General features: G+C 50.9%; 1 protein-coding gene across 1 annotated transcript in view; it reads right to left on the bottom strand.

Annotated features, from left to right (window-relative positions):
* CDH23 (cadherin related 23) overlaps positions 1-20,872 on the bottom strand; it is a 201,700-nt gene that overhangs the window by 110,780 nt on the left and 70,048 nt on the right. Inside the window, exons 6-7 of the mRNA XM_059821557.1 lie at positions 5,192-5,386; positions 2,078-2,206 (exon numbers count right to left, since the gene is read on the bottom strand). Coding sequence (XP_059677540.1) covers positions 2,078-2,206; positions 5,192-5,386 — 324 coding nt within the window. The remainder of the gene's footprint in view (positions 1-2,077; positions 2,207-5,191; positions 5,387-20,872) is intronic.

The following is a 20,872-nucleotide window of genomic DNA, read 5'->3' as shown; positions in this document are numbered from 1 at the left end:
GACGGCAGGGCAAACGTCACCCACAAATGCACTGCAGCTTGTTGGCTTGACCTGGAAGCCTGTTTTCGGACAGAAGTTGGCCAAGCCCAGGCTCCTCACCCAAATTTGCTGTTATCCTCTTGGTAACCAAGCCATTTCTCCAGGGTGACAGTTTCCACTCTGCACTGCGACTGGCTCCCTCGGGTGGTAGGGCAGAGCTGATGAAAAGACTTCCCATGGAGAGACGAAAAAGCACGTGTTAAACCCCAGGCTTGCCACAGCAAACCACGTCCTTCTTTCAGCAGCAGAGATTTCTCCCATGGAGGATGGGACTTTGGGTCCAAACCAGATTGCAATACCACTCAAACTACTGCCCACGTTCAGCAGTCGTCTTCTTCACCATGTCTCTGGTGGCACCTACCCATCTTGGATATCTCGGTGCCTTTGGAGATGTTACCTGGGGCCAAGAGACATTAAAATCTCTAAACCCGCCAGAAAACTGCTAACTGTTTGATGAGCACTCCTCCTTCACTCATTTCCTATTTCGGGTTACACGGTGTTTATTTGCTGCTTTGCCTACTGCAAACAATGTACGTGCTGGGAATATTTGTGATTGGTGTATCAACACAAAGAGATTGTTGAGCTCCAGCCTTAAAATATATCATGAACTTGAGAGAGATCCCCTTTCCTAGATACCAGGTCACTCCATGAAGGTGATGCGGTCTATAATTTTGCATACTCGTGGGATTTCCATTTCTATAATTTCACCTAAGGCTTTCCCTCCCCCAGTTAAAGGTGATCTAAGTAGTGTTTTTTTTTCCCCTGCTGCTCATACTGCCCACCACAAAAGCAGTCCTTAATCTCAACAGCACTGAAACTCATTGAAACTTTCACTTCATGAAAGTAATGCATGAAGCTATTTTTTGGCCATCTTCGGGCCGGCAGACAGGTAATGCGCTGTCTGACTGCGAGATCTGTGACAGCAGGACTCAGCACTCTCCACGCCATCAGAGCCAGCAGTTTGCTCCAAAATGAATAAAAAAAGGCATAAGCTGAAAGGAGCTGGAGTTCCCCCTACCACTGCACAAACTGAGCCATCAGGCCTTTCGGATCCAGTGCACCAGAGACATTATGGGATGCGTGTGTGGTATGGATGCCCACCATGCCACGATTTTAGGACAGAAGGTTGTTCCATCCATATACAAAAATATTAGCCCTAGAGACAAAGCTATGGGATGCCTTGGGAAGGTGGATGCTGCTGAGTAGGGCTGGTGCTTGGGGTGAAGATCCCGGGCACCCTCGCCGGGAGCAGAGCTAGCAGCTCCCAAATCTAAAGCTGCCCACCACCCTCCCCGCCGTCTGCTGCGGGGAAAAAAAGCCCTGCTGTATTTAGAGACCGGGAGACGTTTTCCACAAACAGCGAGTTTGCTGACAAACCGAGTTTCAGAAGAACTAAAATGATTGGATCAATTTGGCAAAACCTGGGGGAAAACGCTCAAAGTGCTGAAATGGCTCATGATTCTGGCATTTTCAAAACTGCCTCATTTCAGGAACGTTTACATTTTTCTTCAACTTTTCTATTAGAAATGGCACGCATATACGCTGTGGGGAGGAAATAGGGTGACTGTGTGCTAAGAACAACAGAAAAACTTTTCATAATTTCAGAAAAAATGCTTAGGAAAAGATTTTATTCGGGTTTCAGACTTCCTAAACCTCCTTGCTTAGGCTCCCTTTTTTAAAAAAGGGCAAAATATTTTGGAGCTGGCTTGAAACAAGTTGTTCCAGAAAGAAAAAGGTTCGCCTCTCTTTGGATGCCATTTGAATCCCATGATTTATCACCCCTGCCTCAGACCTGCCTTCGCACTGCAGCATGGAAACAGGGCTCCTCTTTGCACCCAAGCCACGAACGTCGGGGCAGAGCATCACAAACGTGTGGTGGAAGGAAGGACGGAAGGACAAACGCCTCTGCAAAGAGGAGGTTTTCCTCCAGCTTTTTTGGGATACCTTGTGTTTTCTGTCCCATACCCTGCTCCATTCTCCCTCAGCCCCCAGCACAGCACCACGGTCGTGCACGTTGGAGCGAAGCAGCAGCCCTTACCGGAGGCGAGTTCTCATAGATGTTCGTGCTGTAGGGCAGGTTGATGAAGATGGGGTCCATGTCCTGCACATCTGTGATGGTGATTGCCAGGTTGGCCAGAGTGGAGAGTGGTTTGTTTTTATCTTGGTCCTTGAAAAAACAAGGGTTGGGGGCGGGGAGAGAAAGAATTTCTGTCAGAAAAACAGAATTATTCAACAGTATTAAGTAGTTGGGTCAAAATTTCTGAATAGTGCAGGTAATCATCTCTTTTTCAAGCTACCTTCTGGAATTATTGTCCACTGTACCTCCCTCTAAGCTGAAATACAATATGCATTTCACTCCAGCATTAGCCCTTTAAAATAGAGCAAGCACCAATTTAGTTTTCATCACGTTTTGCGTGGGAAAGAAACACCACTTTTCAACATATACTTCAAAATATAAATTCCCTCCTAATGCAGATACAGCCTAGGGCACCTCCGCACCGTGAGACCCAGGTGTGGTTGCCAGCAGACTTTCACACCAGCACGTCACAGCAGAGCATCTCATACCTCCCGGCGCCGATGCCACCGCACAGCTTGGGCTCCGTCGACTGGAACACGACAAAGCCCACCAGCTCCCTTGCCTTTCCAACTGCTCTTCGTAACCCTGCGGGCTGCGTTGCACTCGCAGCTTTGTTCTTTTCCGTTGAGCTTTGGCAGAGGGTACGTACACCAAGTGCTGCTCCTGGGTTCGTAGGATGCCTCAGCTCCCGCATAGAAGGCAGAGTGGAAACCTGAAGCGCAGGATATGTCCACGGGATACGCAGCGATCTTAGGACGAGCAGCGGTGGCCCTCGAACACTTCAACGCTCCGAGCAGGAGCATCATCTCCCTTACACCCCATCACAACCCATCAGGATGGAGCCGCAAGCGGTTTCCCAGAGCAAGACCCTTCTCCAGCAGCCAATGCAACAGCAGTACCAATGCCACCAGCTTGTCCTGGCAGTGTCCTGCTGCCACCAGTTCTCTTGCTGGAGCCTCGTCCCACGGGTGCTCAAAAGCAACCCCAATAACTATAGCCCCTTGCTAGAAGGGCAGGAGCAACGAGATAACACACAAAAAGAAGGAAATAAATCTCTCCTTACCCCCTATCAAGCACCGTGGTGAAAGGCGACCATTAGAGGTTACCACACACTTCTGCAAAATGGCTCTGAACAGCGGCAAGGACTGATTGCCAGAAGATTAATGTTAATTTAAACCGTATTCAACAACACAGCTTGTACATTATCCTCTTAACCTGCAGGCCTCAGCATTTATGGCCTGGATGGATGCTTATTTCTGACTCGCACTCTGCTGTTAGCGTTATCAGGTTGAAGTCTTTCGTTTCTTCAGATAATGTTTGTTTTTTTTTTTTCCCCTCCCCTTCACCTCTTAAATTTTGGTTAAAGTATTACAGACAGCACTGAAAAAGCAAGCACATTTCAAGTTTCCTCACCTACCATCTCTCACGCTGCCCTTTCCAGTCTCTTTCTGCCCTTGCTGCCTACATTCCCTGGGATTAAATGGCTCCTGCCTTGAACGAAGGCTCCACAGCTCTTCTTGCAGCCCTTGAGGCCACCCCGAATTCACCATCACCCCAGTTCCCACTCCGGACCACGGAAACTCTTCACCAGGCAGGCAAGAGACTGCTTTTACTCTTCCAGCTCCTGCTATGCTGGCACAACTCTCATCCTCCTGCCCGGGCTACGCTTTGCTCCAGGGTTTCTCACTGCCTTTCTGCTAGAAATTACCAGCACCCTGCGACCGAGACAAGGAGATATTCCCACAGCTGCAATCAAGCCCAGTTCAGAGACTTAATATTTAAGCCTTTGAACTCCCTGAGCTGGAACTCACTAGAAGCCAGGGGCGTATAAGGTAGCAAGTACCAGGTACGCCCTCATTTCACCTTTCCTGGTAACTGCACTGGGGATACGGGGCTAGATGGAGCTGGATGGACCAAGGTGGCATCCTTCTGTCCTTGAGGAAACCAGAATCAGACATGGGAAAGAAAGGCATGTTTCCATCAGGGCTTGTGTTTGGTCCCGCGTTCCCTAACCCACTAGAGAGTTCAATAGCACGTTCTGGGAAAGCGTGTTGGTGACAGAGACCGATAAGGAAACAATGGGCAGGGTCTGTTATCACTGGAGTATTTAAAATAAAATGGGGTACATTTCAGAAAAAAATAAGCTTCTGGGAAAAAATTCCACAGCCCTGAACACATAGGGATTAGGCTGAAAGGTTGAGCTGTTTGCCTGTGGCCCTGCCCAGGCGAGCGAAGCAGCCCTGCGCAGCCCTCCACCTCCTCGTGACATTTGTGGTTCTGCATCAAGACAATGATCTTGATTAAATCACATGCTTCAAGAGCTCTAGCCAGCTGCCTGGAGGGGTTGGGAAGGGTTTTCCTCCCCTCTCCTGAACGCAGAGTTGGTCCGATGTATTGTAGGGCTGAATCTCACCTTCCTCTGTTGCATCTGAGATGGGAAAGGAGTCGCCATCCAGAACGCCTGCTTGTGCGGTGCTCCTCATTCACACGCTCCCTGTCGAGCTCTCGCTAGATCTGACACCAGGAAACATGTTTCCCATACAGTTGGGGCACGGATTTGCCATGGTGGCCACCTGGACATCCATCTCCCAGGGGTCCCCTTGCAGTACGGTGGCATTGACTGTAATTAGGACCTTGGTTTCTCCTCTCTCCACCAAAACTTTGACTCTTGACGTCTGAACTCAGCTTTTGCTGAGTGAGACTCAGGGGGTTTCACACAGGTGAATCCACCTGTAATAAGCCACGATGCGCAAGGAACGAGACCAGAGAATGTAATGGTCTGTATGCCCTGTACTGGCTTTCTTCACCGAGGGAGCTGCTCGCCTTTACGCGCAAGCCCGACACGCATACGATGCTGTCGGAGAGGCGCAGCTGTGCTCCATGAGCTGCACAGCAGCGATTTGAAACTACCCAGGCACCGCCTTGTTAGAACACCTTTCTAAATGGAAAAAGCTGGATGTGCCCGAGAAGATGCCAGAGCAGGGCAATAAAATAAATAAGCAGCAGCTCCTTCCCCATTGCAGTCCCTCCAGAAAACGCCGCCTCTTCCCCTGCAGCAGTCAGGATAAGACTCACCGTCGCGTTGACCTGGAGCTGATACGCCTGAGTCACTTCATAGTCCAGCTCCCGTATCACTGACACGATGCCACGGCCGCTGTCGATGGCAAAGAAATTGGAAGGAGGCTGGAAGGAGTAAAGCACACTGCCTCCTGCCCCCTGGTCCGGATCCGTGGCGTTCACTATGAAAATTGGAGTGCCCACCGGTGTATTCTGGAAATAATAAAAAAAAAAAAGATACCGGTAAAATTGTGCACCAGCCTATTTTCCCATCAAATGCACATCGGCGATTTCCTTTGCCCACCAAAAGGAATATCTAAAGCCCCAAGAACTTCAATCCTATATTTTCAGGACATTTATAAGTTACACAGCTGTTTTCTTTATTACAGTATTGCAGCAGCTATAATAGTTGTTACACGCTTATAATAATAGTTATACAGCTGTGGTCAAGATGGCACTCTATCACAAACCCTTATTTTCCCAGACATCACAACTTTCCAGAAAAATTACTCTCTTCACTGAAACTTGTTTTCTGCCCAAAGGCACTTTTATTTTCAACGCTGATTCCCTCTCTGTTTTCACCATAAGGCATTAAATATAAGAGAGCCTCAAAAAAAAAAAAAAGCATTAAATGCAACACGGAACTTTACGTAAAATTCAAAGTTATAGTTTCCACAGCAACTAGAACCTGGCCCGATTAACACAGGCATTAACAGTTAAATCGTCATAAATCTGGAACTAATCTACATGCATAAAACATGCAGCTGAGTGCACAAAATCAGCAATGGCAAATGCAGTTTGGCACTTCTCATTGTTTAACTTCACAGCAGGGAGAACAATTATCCATTTTTGGTGGAACAGCTGCATGTTCCTATGCAAATCTTAAATGCATATTCTTGTCTCTCTAAAGGCAGAAGCACAGTCTGCAAGCAAAAAGGCTTTGCTGGGGACCCAGCCTGCAGGTACGCACGGATCACGACTGCTCGGGCGAGTCCATACGTTTGTAACACGTCCGCAGCCACGTTAAGGGTTGACGAAGAGCTAAAACTCGAAAGCCAGACAACAAAGGTCAGCAGCAAGACATGGCAGCGGCTGGTTATGGCCAGTTGGGATAATACGGATTATTTCTGCAAACCTCTTCCCCAAGCCTCTGGGGTTTATTGTTAACTTAATTCGTATTAAGTTATTCATCCTCAGCTCATAGAGAAGTATCGAAGTGCTGAGAAGGTGGAAAGGAGACTTGAGGAGATGCAGAGCTTAGAAGATGGGGCACTCCTTCCAAGTGGAGCTCCTCCTGCAAATCCTTGGCCAAAGCTGAGCAACCAACTGAGCCATTTTCAGGTTTTTTGGTAACCACCAAGCTCGCAGCGAACCACAGCAGGGCTTCAGCAAGGCTGTCCCAGGCCACCGCCAACACTAGAAAGCATGAGAAACCAGGACTCCGCGCTTGGAGATCCGATTTAACTGGTTTAATACTGAGCGATAGCACCAGAAAAGAACCAAAGCATCTGAACTGCCCCCCGCAAGGCTGAGGCGAGCAGAAACTCGCCTCCGTGGCAGGATTTGCCGCGAGCTTGGTCAGGCAGAGCGGGGACGCCAGGGCACATCCCGCAGCTCGCATTCGGGGTCCCGAAAGCAGCGCTGAGCACGCGTGGTGCGCTCTCACACCCTCATCCGCGCACGTCCCTCACACCTCCCTGCCCTCGCATCCAGCCACACGGCATTGCAGGGACGCTCTGACATCTAAGCTGGCCTCGGGCTCGAGCAAAACTCGTTTCCTTACTTCAGCATCACTTCTGCAGAGGTGTGAGAGGTTGCAGTTCCCACCTAGATTTTGCATTTGCTGTCTTTTTTTTCCCCCCCTCTAAATCAAGCTGCTAAAGAAAGCCTCGCAGGGCATGGCCCGACGATTATTTTTTTAAAGCACCTTCAAGTTTTTTTGTGATCAGCAATCGTAAAAGCATAGAAGATATACCTAGAAGGGACCTCAAAAGAAAAACCTGTCCCTGCGCTACACCTAAATCATTCCCATCCTTAAAGCCTCCCAGTGATGGAGACACCACAGCCTCCCCAGCCCATTTGTCCCAGCAGTTTGCTACCCTTTGCCTTACAGCCGCTCATTTTCTGGCATGCTCAACCCAGATCTGCCCTGCTGCCACGTAAGCCCTTGACTTTGTGCCGTGCACAGAGCACGTTAATCCTGGCTTGTGCATTTGGAGAGCTCAGGAACCAGGACTCGGTCAGCTTGGGAGGCACGTTGGGGTGGAGAAGCCCTTCATGGGGGGCTGTGGTGGGTGTTTGCTTTCCAAGCACTCCCAAGACACCTTCTCAGACAGGACTAGAGCGTCTCCCCATCCCTCTTTGGGTTACCTTCCTCCCCCAAGTCACCGTCAGCTGGGAGCAGCCCCAGAGCATCCCGCAGCCCTCCCCTCGCTGCTGCCAGGGCACTGCTTCGACCGCCGCGGCCCACGTGCTCCAACATCTGCCTTCTCAAATTCCTCCCCCAGAGCCACCGGTATCGATGTCAGGACGAAGAGCATTATAAATTAACCATCAATGGGGGGAGGAGGGGAGAGGCAGCAAAAGAGTAGATGCGGGGTTGCACCGATGAGGTCTGGGACAGGAATGTTGTCCCCAGGAATAATAGTATTCATAAGGATAAAGCTGGACTTGATGAATATGTTTCCTCTTCTTTTTAAGTGCCCCTAGCCACTCCTTTTAACATGCAAATCCGCTCTGGTCACCCGTGATTATGGGGCTGTGTGGCCGGCTGTGAAGCAGAGAGCTTGATTTCCCCGGCATTGTATTTCATACAATAGCCCAAAAGCAGGCTTTGAAGAGAGTTCATCTCCTCGTCCTTCCAAAGAAGAAGCTGCCGGGAGGGACACGGAGGTCACCAGCTTTGGTGCTGTCAGCTCCAGCCCCTGCAGACACCGCCTGAGCTCTGAATTGGTGATTACTGTATTTTTATCCTTATTTTACAGCTTTGCTGACCAGGGCCCTTCATTGGCCATGATAGCAAAAGCCATAGAAGTGGGGTACCAGCTCTGGACAAAGATCTGGCTGGCTCTAGGAAACAGTCACGGGCATCTCCACCAAAGCATCCGAGGGGCTGGGACCGCAGCGGGGAGCAGCGGGCACCTGCAAGCACGAGGGTGGGTGCACAAGCAAAGCACGGCGCGGGCGGATTTAGGAGGGGAGCAGAAGGGCTTCCAGGCGATAGAAGGAGCGGTACCGGAGCTTGAAGCGGAACAGCACAGTCACAGAGGGGGAAATCTCTGATACTGCCCAAAGCGCATAGGTCAGTCGGAAAATTTCACTACTGAATGGATGCCCTTAGTCCCAAAAGCGGGCAGGTCAAGGGATGCAGACCTGTAAGATGTGCTCTGGGTAACGCATCTTTTTCCCCCCCAGCTCAAATTCAAGCCAAAAAAAAAAAAAAACAACCTCTGGCAAGGCACAACCAGCTGCGGGATGCAGACATTCCTTATCGACACGTCCTCCGGGAAAAGAGGTCTCATTTTCAATGTTCATGCCCAGGCCGGACACAGTCAGGACTCAGAGGAATTTCAGCCCATCTGCCTTAAAAAGCATAAGAAGTATGTCTTTAAAATCCTCTTGCCATTTTTGGGTCAAACAGGCTCAAGATATTCCTCAGCGGGAGCCTGACGTCTTTATTTCTCAAAAGATGCGGCCCATCATCCAAACAATGGAGCAAAACGTCGGTCTAAACAGCCCTGGCTTGGTTTTGTGTTTGATGGTAAGTAACAGGCAGGAGCACACCCCAGGGAGATGCGACTGGAAAGCCCTGCACCAGGTCCGCTCAGGACGGACTGTGCATCGGCATTTTCAACGTTTGGCCCATTTATAGGACTCTTCTGCGTGTCCCTCGCGGTTGCTCTTCCTTAGCGAAGATTAATTGTGGTGACGCTCAGGTCACCGACAGGCAAAAATAGCAAATTCTATCTTTGCTGTGCAGAAAAAAAGAAATGCAGACAGACGACAGCCTACAGGTGCTCGTGGCAAACAGGTGAGTTTTCTACACGAGTCGCCAAATTTTTTCATTTTTAAAGCTTTCGACTCTCTCCAGCAGCCAGTGATGAAGCTTAACTCACCACAGAAAAAAGAACTGGTGACAAAACCGTGTCATATCATTAAATCTTTGTTAGGATGCCAGCAGATGTGAGATAAAAATAAACATGCAGATAGATGCCTGCCGCTGAGAAGAAGGAGGGCAAACGGGAGCGGGACCCACTCCCAATCTGTCTCCAGCACCCCATCCTTCATCCAACAGCTCAGCAGGAGCGGCTCCAGCACCCAGGTTCCCCCCTGAGCAGCTCTGGGAGTTAAAGGGCTCCGGTGAGCCGGCTGCAATAGCGCTGAGCTCGTGGGCTGGGGATGCTGGGGTGCAAGGCAGCGAGGCCGTTTGTGCCGCCCTTATTTTGCGGTAAACGAATAAGAAAGGTTCAAACCGCTGTAAAAATCTTATAGGAAGAAGCTCTGGTGTCCTGTTTGCTGGAAAAAATACTGAATGGTAACAGCGTGTGTTACACATGGCTACCCAAAGCACCGAGAAGACCAAACCAAGAGCAGCAAGGTAGAAGAGGAGGCTACTCCATTTCAGCGCATCACCAACAGCAAGGATAGGCTTAGATTAAAATAAGCAATGACCAACCCTAAAATCCCTGTCCAAACACAAAAGGACCTTGCTGCACAAGGAGGTGGCGAAGGAAAGACCAAGACCTTACCTCTCTTACACCAACACAGCAGCATGACGAGGCAATACATGTGCTTGAGTGACCAGAAAGAAGTTTTGTTTCCATCCAAAAGCTCTCATGGGTATGGAACAAGTGTGGCCGACTGCAGCAAACACCTCCCCTGGCTTGGGCTGTCGCCTGCCGTGCAACCCTCCAGCACGAGCGACCAGACACAGACATGTCCTGCGTTAACCCTGGCACGCTGACAGCCTCGACGCCAAAGCCTTATACAATATTCTTCTCAATAGGGCCGCTAACGCTGAGGAAAAGGTTAACGGAAAAGGGCCTTTTTAAAATATTTACATCTCTCTCTCTGGATGCGCCTATTGTCTTTAGTGTCTTATTATGAATCCTGCTATAAAATGCATTAGTAATAGAATTTCTGATGGATGCTACTCCAGCAAAACATGGCAATACAAGGCAGATTACGACCCGGAGGAGATGCAGCCTCCGAAGGCACGACGTGCCAGGTTACACGGCCACAGCTGAACACGAGGGGCACTGGGCAGGACTCCCTAAAAACATCAGAGCACAATCTCCTCCTGTCTGCCACCAAATGCTCCCCGAAGACTGCAGAGCCAGCTCTGCTGGGGAGAGGGTTGGTGCTGGAGAAGCACCGGGGACCAAAGCAGCGGCAGGACCATGCCCGTGCAACGGGGACCAGAGATAGGCTGGGTGAGGAGCTCCTGAGGAAAAAGCTCCCAAATCCAGGAAAACTTTAGGGCGGCCAATTTTTAAGGCATACGTAAACCTACGTGAACAAGCTCTTCTTTCACGCACTGCTAAATAAAAAGCTGTTGGCAAAAAAGCCAGCATCCGTGCCGTTTCACCAGGCCCACGGCGCCTGCTCCCAGAGCGGATAAAACCCTCCGGCTGTCAGACAGCCGCTCACCCTGCTACGGGAGCAGATTTGCGCGGCGCCTTTGAGAGCTTTCCACCATAGCAAAACCATTTCACGGGCCACGGGCTGCCACCACCTCAAACGCGCCTTGATCCGTCAGTCTCATCCAACCGGCCTGACACCGGCCATCCCGCGGGCAAAGGGCTGAGAGGGGGAACGTGTGGCCCTGACTTTTTATACAGCGGGGTCAGAGTCAGGTGAAAGTAAAGGCGGGAGGTGAAGCGGAGGAGATCTGGGAGCTAGTTTCTCAGATACTCCCTTCCCTTAAAGGCATCCAACCTTTCCAAACTCCAGCCAGGCTGTTACAAGCTTTGGTTGGGCACTAGAAACGCAGGGTGTCAGGAGCGCTCCAAGATCCTGAAAGGACCCTCTCCTCTCTCTCCCTTTCTCTTGCACACAAGCACTCAATCGATTCTTCAACTAAACGAGCAGCAGGCTTTGCGAGGAACAGGTCCGTTGCCCCCACTGCAGTTTTGCAGGCGTACATCCCACTTTGTGCACGCGCCCCAACCCTCAGCCTAAAAGTTGTTCTCTCACCCAGCAGCTCACCCCGCTATACCGACAGCGACGGGCTCCATCCTTCTCCTGCAGCCAACAAGGACCAGACACAAATCCCAGAGGAGGGATTTCCAGGACCGGGGCAACGCCTGGGAGGAGCCCAGGTTTATTTGGGGATGGTCCCTCCAAGCCCGCTCCCCATCTCAGCGGCTGGCCACGTAGAGGACCTCCATCTGACCTCCCAGGGCAAAGTCACCCAGCAGCGACCCAGCAGAAGCCGGTAGAAACGATTAGGATGCGGATGCGCGCATGCTGTACCAACGCAAATAATGTGGAAAAACGGCAGGCAATCTGGCCGAACAGCTGTCTGAAGGTCGATGGGATGAGAGGAGGCGACGCAAACGGACCGGGGGGCAATACAGTGACGGGCACGAGGGCTGGAGCAGCAGGCAGCAAACCAAGCCGCCCGCACTGTGATCTTCACATCAGCATCAAAACTGTCTCGCCAGCCTTATTTCAGGTCTTGGCTTTTTCCACCCCCCCCTGCCGCTGCGCTGCCCCTGCGTTGAGGCAGGAGCTGACCGCTCCCATCAGGAGATGCTTCGCTGCTTCGCGCTCCTGTTATATCTCAGGTCAACCTATTACTCTTAAATAATTCCCTGCTGCTCTTCCTGGAGGCTCTTTTCCCTCTCGCTGTCTCTTGCCACCGCACAGCGGGGCAGATGAAAGAAGCTTTGCGGTCTGCTAAAAGCCGGCTCAGACATCCCTCTGCTCGAGTCAAAGGCCCTCTCGCCGATCCCGTCTCATCGCAGGGCGGGAAGGGGGGTTCGATGCCTCCTGCCCAAGGCAAGGCATCTCAGAGGTGCTGCGTAACATAGCTGACGCTGAATCCAAGCGCTCTTCTGCTACAGCTGAAGGCCTGCCTGCCTCATCCCTGGGCTGTCTGGGACAGATTTAAGTCACCTATTCCTGTCCGGGTCTCTCATGCGGTGCTGCAGGAGGAAGCTGCAAAGGCAGAGCTGGAACGAGTGCCAGCCCCTCTTCCAGACTCTGCCGAGAGTCCAAACCAGCCCTGGGTTTTGCTTTCCCTCCCCAGGCTCCATGTCGGAAGCGGCCCAACTGCCAGAGCGGGTCCCTCGCTCGCGTGCCAGCTCTAAATGCTCACATGGATGTGCGCAGACTTCCAACTGCCGTATTCTTTATTACACTTTTAATTACATTTATTAATTGCATTACTGCTAGCCTGAGCCAAGCAATTTCCAATTTCAAAGTTTGATTTTAAAACCTGATAATTTCCTTTTTTTGAATTTTTTTTTTGTTGAAATTCACCCCACCTTTCAATCAGCTCTCGTTAATATGTATCTCTTGTTGCCATCTCTATTAAGTGACCTCCCTCATTATCGGGTGACACTGGCAAACGGCCACTGCAGAGCTATAATTCAATTGAGGGGCTTTTGAAAACACCGTAAACACAGCTGGAATAGATGCGTTATTGGAAGCAGAGACTGAATTAGTGGCTGGATAACCGCAGGCGGAGCTGAGAGTGCTTATTCACGGCGGACGCGGCCCGACGGAATGCACGGCGCTGAAGAAAGGGACATTGCAACTGGCAAGCCCCCGGGGGAATTCGCCATGCTGGCAGGACAGCCGCGTTCAGCAGGCAGACGGCAAGGAGCCACAAACGGGAGAGGATGCTCTGGTATCCCGCAGGATAAAGCTGCTCGCTTTTTCCAGCCCAGAGCTGCCCCGTTTCCCACCGACCCTAACTCTGCCCTTGCCAGCATGAGGCTCGGATGGCTGATTTATGGCATGGCATCCCCGAAAGCTGGGCGCACCGTGGCTCTGCCACCTCTCCTCGTGGCACCCGTCGCTTCTGCAGCGCAGGTCTTGAGGGGCAAGCCCAGGAAAGGCAGAAGAGGGCAGATGGGAGAGGAAGGAAATGCTAGTAAGAAAATAAAGAAACCCACAGCATTCCTCCTCTTATTTGTGACTTCCCAACTGGCTCTGGCCGCTGTCCCTTCCAGGCAGTGATACGATAAGTGGGACCTGGCACTCCCCTGCCCTCGGGAGCGACAGTGGCCACGCAGTTCAAGCACTCGTCCAGAATGGAATTACATTCGAAAGAGAAAGCGAGGGGAGGAAAAGCACTGTGTGGCAGAGCTTTAATTTGCAGTTTCGGGGGCAAAAGGAGCCGCCTGCCTTAGACCACGGCAAGCACAAGGGCTTGGGCTTGCACAGGGGCTGCGCCACGACCTCCATCCCCAACCAAACCACCAGACCCAGGGGATTGCTTCTCTCTTCCCTCCCTCTGAACCTCATCTTCACCTTGGTGCTCGGTGCCTCCCCATCCCCAGCCAGCCCTGTCCTGCACAACCCCCCGCCGCGCATGCCAACAAGCAGACAGAGCGCAGCCAGGAGGGTGAAGCACCAGGAGAAAGAGAGCAGAGAGAAGCAAGCAAGTTCCACACCGGCTTTCAAGAAGCCATCCCGCCCACACCGTTACCAGTTATTTAAGCAGACAGTTTTGTCTGTCGAAGCTCGTTTCCCTCGACATCCCCTATTTCGAGGTAACTCGAGCTATTACGCTGCGCCCTGGGTTTGCGTTTGCTGCCCCGGATCTCAGGAGACCGTGAGCGGCTTCTCCGTGAGAAGCAATGAAGAGGAGCAACAAAGCTAATGCCAGCGGGCTTACATACTCTGTGCGGGGGAACCTTTGTGGGAACCTTTCCAGCAACCAAAAAGCCACTGAGATGGACTGCTACGACCATACTGCTACAGGACCATAAAGTCGTGAGCATAGAAGCACAGCCTAAGAGATTAGAAAAACCCGGGTGGGGTTGATCTTCGGAAAAGAGGTGGGGAGAGCGCTGGCAGGGACAAAGCAGTCTACCTTTACGTTTCCAGCCTCCTCCAGCGAGACACGTCTCAGTCAGCAGGTCTGATAACTCCTGCCAAAGAGCGGTAAAGGCAATGGCCAAGGTGCTCACTGGACCGTTCCTGATGATTTTCAGCAGCCCTGCAAACACCGAGGAGCGGCAGAGCAACCAACACACTGTCAGGATTTCTTCAATGGGAGTGATTTCAGACCTCTCAGCTACATCAACTCCAGGTGAAATAACAAAACCCGCCGCGTAGCTCTTGGCTAATAGGGAATTAAAGGAAAGTAGCAGCATTAACACCTCCCACAAGACTGACAGACAATAGATCCTGCCCTATTCTCTCTCCCTCTCATCTTTCTACCAGACAACAATCTCGGTCGAAAAGGGCGACAGAGTCAAAGTCACATACATCATCTTCTCTAAGCCATATGACTTGGTGCTCTGTGAGACCGATTAACACATAGAATAATTCAAAATCAACACAGTCAGCTAGCACGTAGCCCTCAAAATACAATTGTGACCAAGGAATATTATCAGGCAAGTGTATTTTTAATGGATTCCTGCTGGGAACCTGCAGGTCTTTGCCCATTATTTGTCATTTTTACTAATCACCTGGAAGAATGGAAACACAGAGGTTGGGAGATAGGTAAACAACAAAGGGCACAGACTGTCAACATTGAGCAGATTGCTGGCAACTGGTTTGAACCAATACCCCTTTTTTTTTTTTTTTAATGTGTAAATGCAGAGTTCTATATCTGAACCAAAAAAACCAGCTCTCCTAGGAAGGGGGATCACCCTGTAAAACAGACTGTTTCCCACTGCCCTAGGAAGGGACGGAAGAAAATGGTGGTAAAGCAACCGCAACTTCACTAACTCAACGCCTGCAGCCAAATCCAGTTGGAGAAGCCACATTTCTCTCCCATTTCTGTCCATTATGCACCTCCAGCCTTCGAGGAGCCGGGCAGGGCTGGAGCAAAGGCTGGGAGGCAGCCCGTGCTGCCCTCCTGGGCTGCTATTATGTCAGTCCCAATTTCGGAGATGGCAGATGGGAACCCAAAACGGTCTAATGAGACATTTGAAAGTCAGAGACAAATGCCGAGAATGTGAAAACCTGTCAGTCAGAGAGCTCCTGGCTTCCTTCGATGGCGCGCTGGGGTGATTTTCCTGCTGGAAGAGGGCATTCGGAGCAATCTCCCCCTTTGCAAGGGCACGCACCGCAGATGGCCCGGCACCCCTTCGGCTGTAATCCTGCCAGAGACGGTGGGCACGGATGGGGTGGAACCAGGTGGCCACAGTCAAGGTGTCCGCTCCTGCCTCTGCTCTCAGCACTGGCAGAGGCAGCTTTTGTCCAGGGAAGCAAAGGCAGCCCTGACCTGCAGCAGCCAGTGAGATTTTCCACTGTCCCTCCTCTCAATATTAAAATTCAGTAGCAAAATCAAATCACCAGTGTGATTTACTGCTACCAGCCAACATACATTACGGGGTGAGAGAAGAAATCCCTTTTCTGATTTCTGCTCGGGGGTGATACCGTTAACTGGGCAGATCCTATTTTTTTATATCCCATATTATTTGCAGTCACCACTAACTTCTACTTTCTAAACCCAGGGAGAGGTCAAGAAGGTGGGTTAAGTCAACGCATCAGCCTTTAAACTGGGGGCGAAGGATGTCTAGAAGCAGCGCACTGACCTCTGGCAGTCGTCTGTGTCAGAGCTGGGGAGGACGGGATTGGTGCGGGCTGCCGTGCCCGAGCCCAGGCAGTAAGGAGGATTTACTCTTAACGGCAGCCTGTCCCCATCGATTCGTCGGGGTAACCCTTGCCGCAAGAGGTGCAAACTGGCACCCCCACAGCAGCCCATCGGGTGACGCTCCAGATTGCAAATGACTTCCATTAAGGCAGAGCGTTAATACAATGCATTACAAATGAAACCCTAATGACAGGACACTGGCAGTATTGCTTCTACTTGATATTAATTGGGTGACACTTTCTTTTAATGGTACATTAATTAATGTGGAATATCAACGGAAGTCCACAACACCCGCATTAATACAAATGGATTCATTATCATCGGTGTTATTACAAGAAATGACAAATAAATCTGTAACAGTGGGGCCCTTCAAATAATAGCCACGAATCATTAGGTATTGCATTCATTTATACGGCGTTCTGCAAACATATACACGCAATCTGGGGCTGCTTATCTATTCGCAGGTTCCTCTCCACACCAGCCCAGCATCTGTTCCTCCCGGGCTTCTCGAGCCATCCCGAGCCCCCTCGAGCCCCCTTGAAGGAGGACGCAGCGGCCAGCCCAGCCAGCCAAGGAGAAACTGGGACTTGCTTTCACATCGGCTCATTGCCAGGACTTCTCGCTCTCTCCTCTCCTCTCCCACACGCTCTCAACCACCATCTCCAGTCTTCAGAAGACCCTCTGATCTAGCACGTGTATTCCTGTAAAGGGGATCCCCTTTCTTTCCCCCATTTCTCGCACTACCATTTTAGCCAGGCAGATAGAAAGCTTTACCGCCTTATTTATTTATTTTACTGCTTGTTTATCCCCTATTCTGGTAGAAAAGCTAAAAGCACCTTTCATGGCACAGAGTGGCTCGCTTCTGACCGCAGGTGGAGCAAGTAATTTGCCCTTGGAAAAGTAGGGGGGGAAAAAAACCACCTCTCTCTCTTTGAAGTCTGGGATTTGTAGGTCCCAAAGATCCATCACAAAAAAACTCCTGGGAGAGCTTCTGCAGCAGCCTGCGAGCAGGTATCGCTCTCAACACGAGCGAAAGCAAAATCCATACAGCTGTGCTGATTTAAAAAAATATTTCCCCGTCTTCCCGCGGATGGCTTTATTACCAGAGGAAGGATCGATAACAGTTCAGCTCAGGTCTCCTCATAGGGCTTCGCTTGTGCTGAAACGGCAAACTTCAGGGCGAAGCGTTTCTGTCGAGCCGTGTCGTGACATGGTTCCCCTGGAGGGACTCCAGCAATGTGGATACCGCTGTCCCACGCGAGCTAGCACCCCAATTTGCTGTCTCCCACAACCTCTGCAGTGCTCACAGACAGAAAGAGCAGTTACAAACCTGGGACAAAGGAACGTGCGGGGAATTTTTTTTTTAAAAAAATACAATACATGAAGACTTACTGACTTGCCCTTGAACTTCTAGAGCAGGAAAACCCAGCAAAAGAGCTAGACCAGGCTAATTAAGACATATAATAAAGACAGAAAATCTAGCAACCCGAAGGAGGAAGAAACGGGAAGCAAAGCATCGAGTCTCCCAGTTCACGCAGCATCCCAGTGCCGCAGCATGAGGAATGGCGTGTGCGCCACACACTCCAGACTCATCCCGGCTAGCAGGCACGCTATGAAAGAGGGGTTTATCAACACACAACACCCCAGCTTTACCTGCTTTGACTCGAGAGCTCCCTGCTTAGCGCTAGATGCTGCACCCATGTGCAGAGCAGCTTTGTCTCACCGTTACGCTCGAGGCCGCCTGCCTGCACTGAGGATGAGGCATCCTGAGGCCTGAGCCTGCCCTCTGCTATAAGCAGAAGATGCTCACCTTACTCTGCATGGCACACTTGGGGTTTTTTTTTTTCACACCTTCTTACAACAGGAAGGTTTTCCCACCCAGGAAGACCAGAGGCAAAGACCTCAGCCAGCAGCGCTGGCATGAAAAACTGTGCAAGAGCTCCAAGGTACATGGTGAATAAGCTCCTGGTCCCAAAAGAAGATGCTTGAGCATGGAGCATCAGGAGCCAACCTGCCTCGAAAGGAGAGGAAAAAGGGCAAGTGGGAACACAGCAAGGTTTGTAAAGGGAAGAAGCACCTTGTGTTGGATCAGACACTGATGTTCAGCTCTGGAACAAGAAAAGAGCATCCTTCAAAGCCAAACACAGACTGAGGACTAATGCTCTGAGTTTACTGAGACTATGCTAACCATGCAGACCCACACAGCAGTTATTTGTGAAGTGGAAAGGCAGTACTAGCTCAAAAAGGGCCAATAAAGTCATCAGCCTCTTGAGGATAAAGAGAGGGGCAAGTAATCCTTGCCTCTGGCTACAGGTGAGGCATGTTATAAAGCATCAGACAACTAGTAACTTTACCAAAGCTGTTATTTTTTGGCACCAGATTAAAAGTTTCAGATCCTGCCCTGAGGAAAGGATGGACAGATCTGCTCCCAGCGCTGCCCTCAGTGAGGCTGAGGGTTTCTGTGCGGGCGCTGGGGAAAAGGCAGCTCTGAAAAGTGATTTTTCCAAGGTACTGCCTTTTCTTGGTTCACAGTTCTCCAGCTAATTTCCTTGCAGAGGCAAATCTCTGCTACAGGAGCATCCCGTGTTAGGGGCTCTGCACGGAGCGACACAGGCAAGTGCCCAGCGCGAGGGGAAGGGATGCAAGCCATCGGATGCAGCTGCGTAGCCACGTCGCTGGGGCATTTCTTCGCCTATCCTGGTCAGCAACATGCCCTCCAAGCTGTGATTAAAATATAGAGGGCACGTTTACGGCAATAAAGCTCTTTGAATCATTCAACTTCTGTGTTGTTTTGTTTCGCCTTTGCTTTTCTTTAATCCAGGCTGGGATCTCGGTGCATCAGCTGGGATGATTGTGTTCACGTCGCGCTGTTTCCCCATCTAGCAGGATTCCTCATGAAAAGGATTTTCCCAGAGGACTCAGCTCACCGGCTGCATTGACTGGCACATCTGGGTGAATTAAAGGAGGAATGTTTTGGCATTCCCTTCATTCACTCTAGGCCAAAACCCTTCAGCTCAGGGCAGCATCTGCATGGTGGGAAACAGGCACAAATCCAGCTTAATCCCCTCGAACCTTGCCTGAGGAACGGGGTTAAGTCTGTTCTTTTCACATGGGTCACTTCAGTTCTCCTCTTCCCTCGGCTTTGCCCTCATTCACAGCTGAGAAAATGGATTATTTGCCCAACTTTGTTTCTTTAGCATCACTGGCTTATAGGTTACAAACTTAAACAAAACTCACAACAATTACAAATAAATCAGGGTTTCCCTTCTCTTCTTCTGCTGTTTCTCACCATCACTCACCTCCTAGGCATCGCCATCAGAAGCTTATTGCTGGTATCTGTCAGTCTTGGGTAAGCTTGAGTTTCTAAACCCATCTAAGTTTCTTTCTCCATCCTCTTCACCCTAGCCAAGCTGCAGGAAAGCAAAGGCAAAAAGCCCCAAAGCTAAGGAGTGTGCTCTGCACCCCGGCCATGCCCAAGCCGTCCTTCAGCCAACTTGAAACTCTGACTGAGGCACATCAGCATGGGCACCGGTCAACCTCCACCTCCAGGCATGGCCTTGAAGACCTTCAGGTGACTCATTTTGGCAAAAAAAACAGTGCCCAGGGGAGAAGGGCAGGGTACCCCTCTCAGCATGATGCTGTTACACCAGGAATGCCGTCAGCCGGCACAGACCCAGCATATCATACCTCTGCTCATATACTCTGAGGATGGGGATAAACTAAACAATCCCCGCGTCGGATGTACTTAGGGAATAACATTACCACCCCTTGTTCACAAGGCTGAGACGTTACAAACGCTGCCACCAAAGCACACAGCACACCGATTCACACTCTGGCACCTGCTCTCCCAATTTTAAATGAAGGCGGGAGGAGCTGCTTTTTAAGAGGTGGCCCCAAAGTGAGCAGGCAGCAGTGCCAAGTCAATACCCCGGAGGAAGAGCACACCACGGCTTTAAATACCTGCTCCTGGCGCGACGAACAGCTTTGTGCTACTGAAGCAATGAAATCAGTTCCTTTTGCCTCTAAATCCCGGAGGAGCAACCCGACCAGGAGGCAGGGAGATCTTTCAAGCCTCGGCAAAGTCTGAGGCTGCAACGAGGCAGTGGCGAGGTGCAGAGGGTACGGCGGGAACACGGGCGCGGGACACAGTCAGGGCTGGTCGCCTCATTGGTTAAGTCACACCACAAACACACTATTTCTAATGACAGTTGGCAAAACCTCCGCTTATCAAGTGGACCCACAAAAGTAATCATGTTGGACATGGCTTAGATGTGTCCTCATGTTAAAAATAAAAACTTTTTCCTTTTCTCTCTTGTTCCTTAAACCTCTCACCCCCAACAGCAATGCAAAGCACCCAGAAACACCAGGAAGAGCCGAGGCCCCTGCACAGGTTTTCAGAGACCACCCAGATACTTCCCCCCAGCCTCTCTCTTGCCACTACCCGTACTCCGCACATCAGGACGTGGCGATCTGCCCCCACTGCCACGTGGAAGAGCGAGCATGCTTGTCCCTAATGCCAAGGGACAAGTTGGTGGGGTAAGCCAAAACACCAAAATTTTTCTTTCATACTATCCATTTCCAGACTGAAGCTGGAAGCGTAAAGTCCCACCCAGAGCACTCAGCCCAAGATACATCTGTACATCTCTTCCCTAAAAGACCCTGCTGGGTAGATCTACCTGTGGCAGAGGAAGGGCTAAGCCACGCGGCCACACGCTCACTTATCCCTTGCAAGTTACTCTTCGTAGGAGCGCAAAGTGGTCGCTGTGCGAGGCTCCTCACCTTTTTCCCCTTCTCCCCTCCGGAAGGGCCGCTGGCCCAGGACTGTCCGAAGGGATGCTGTTTATGCACTGCTAGACCTGCCTCCTCCCCTGCTCATCCCATGCTCGGCACTACCCAGGGTTCAAACCTTTGTCAGTGAC

This window comes from Gavia stellata, chromosome 9 (assembly GCF_030936135.1).
Source record: "Gavia stellata isolate bGavSte3 chromosome 9, bGavSte3.hap2, whole genome shotgun sequence".
Classification (NCBI taxonomy): Eukaryota; Metazoa; Chordata; class Aves; order Gaviiformes; family Gaviidae; genus Gavia; species Gavia stellata.
Note: the sequence above shows the minus strand (reverse complement) of the source record. Positions and strands in the feature narration are given on the sequence as shown.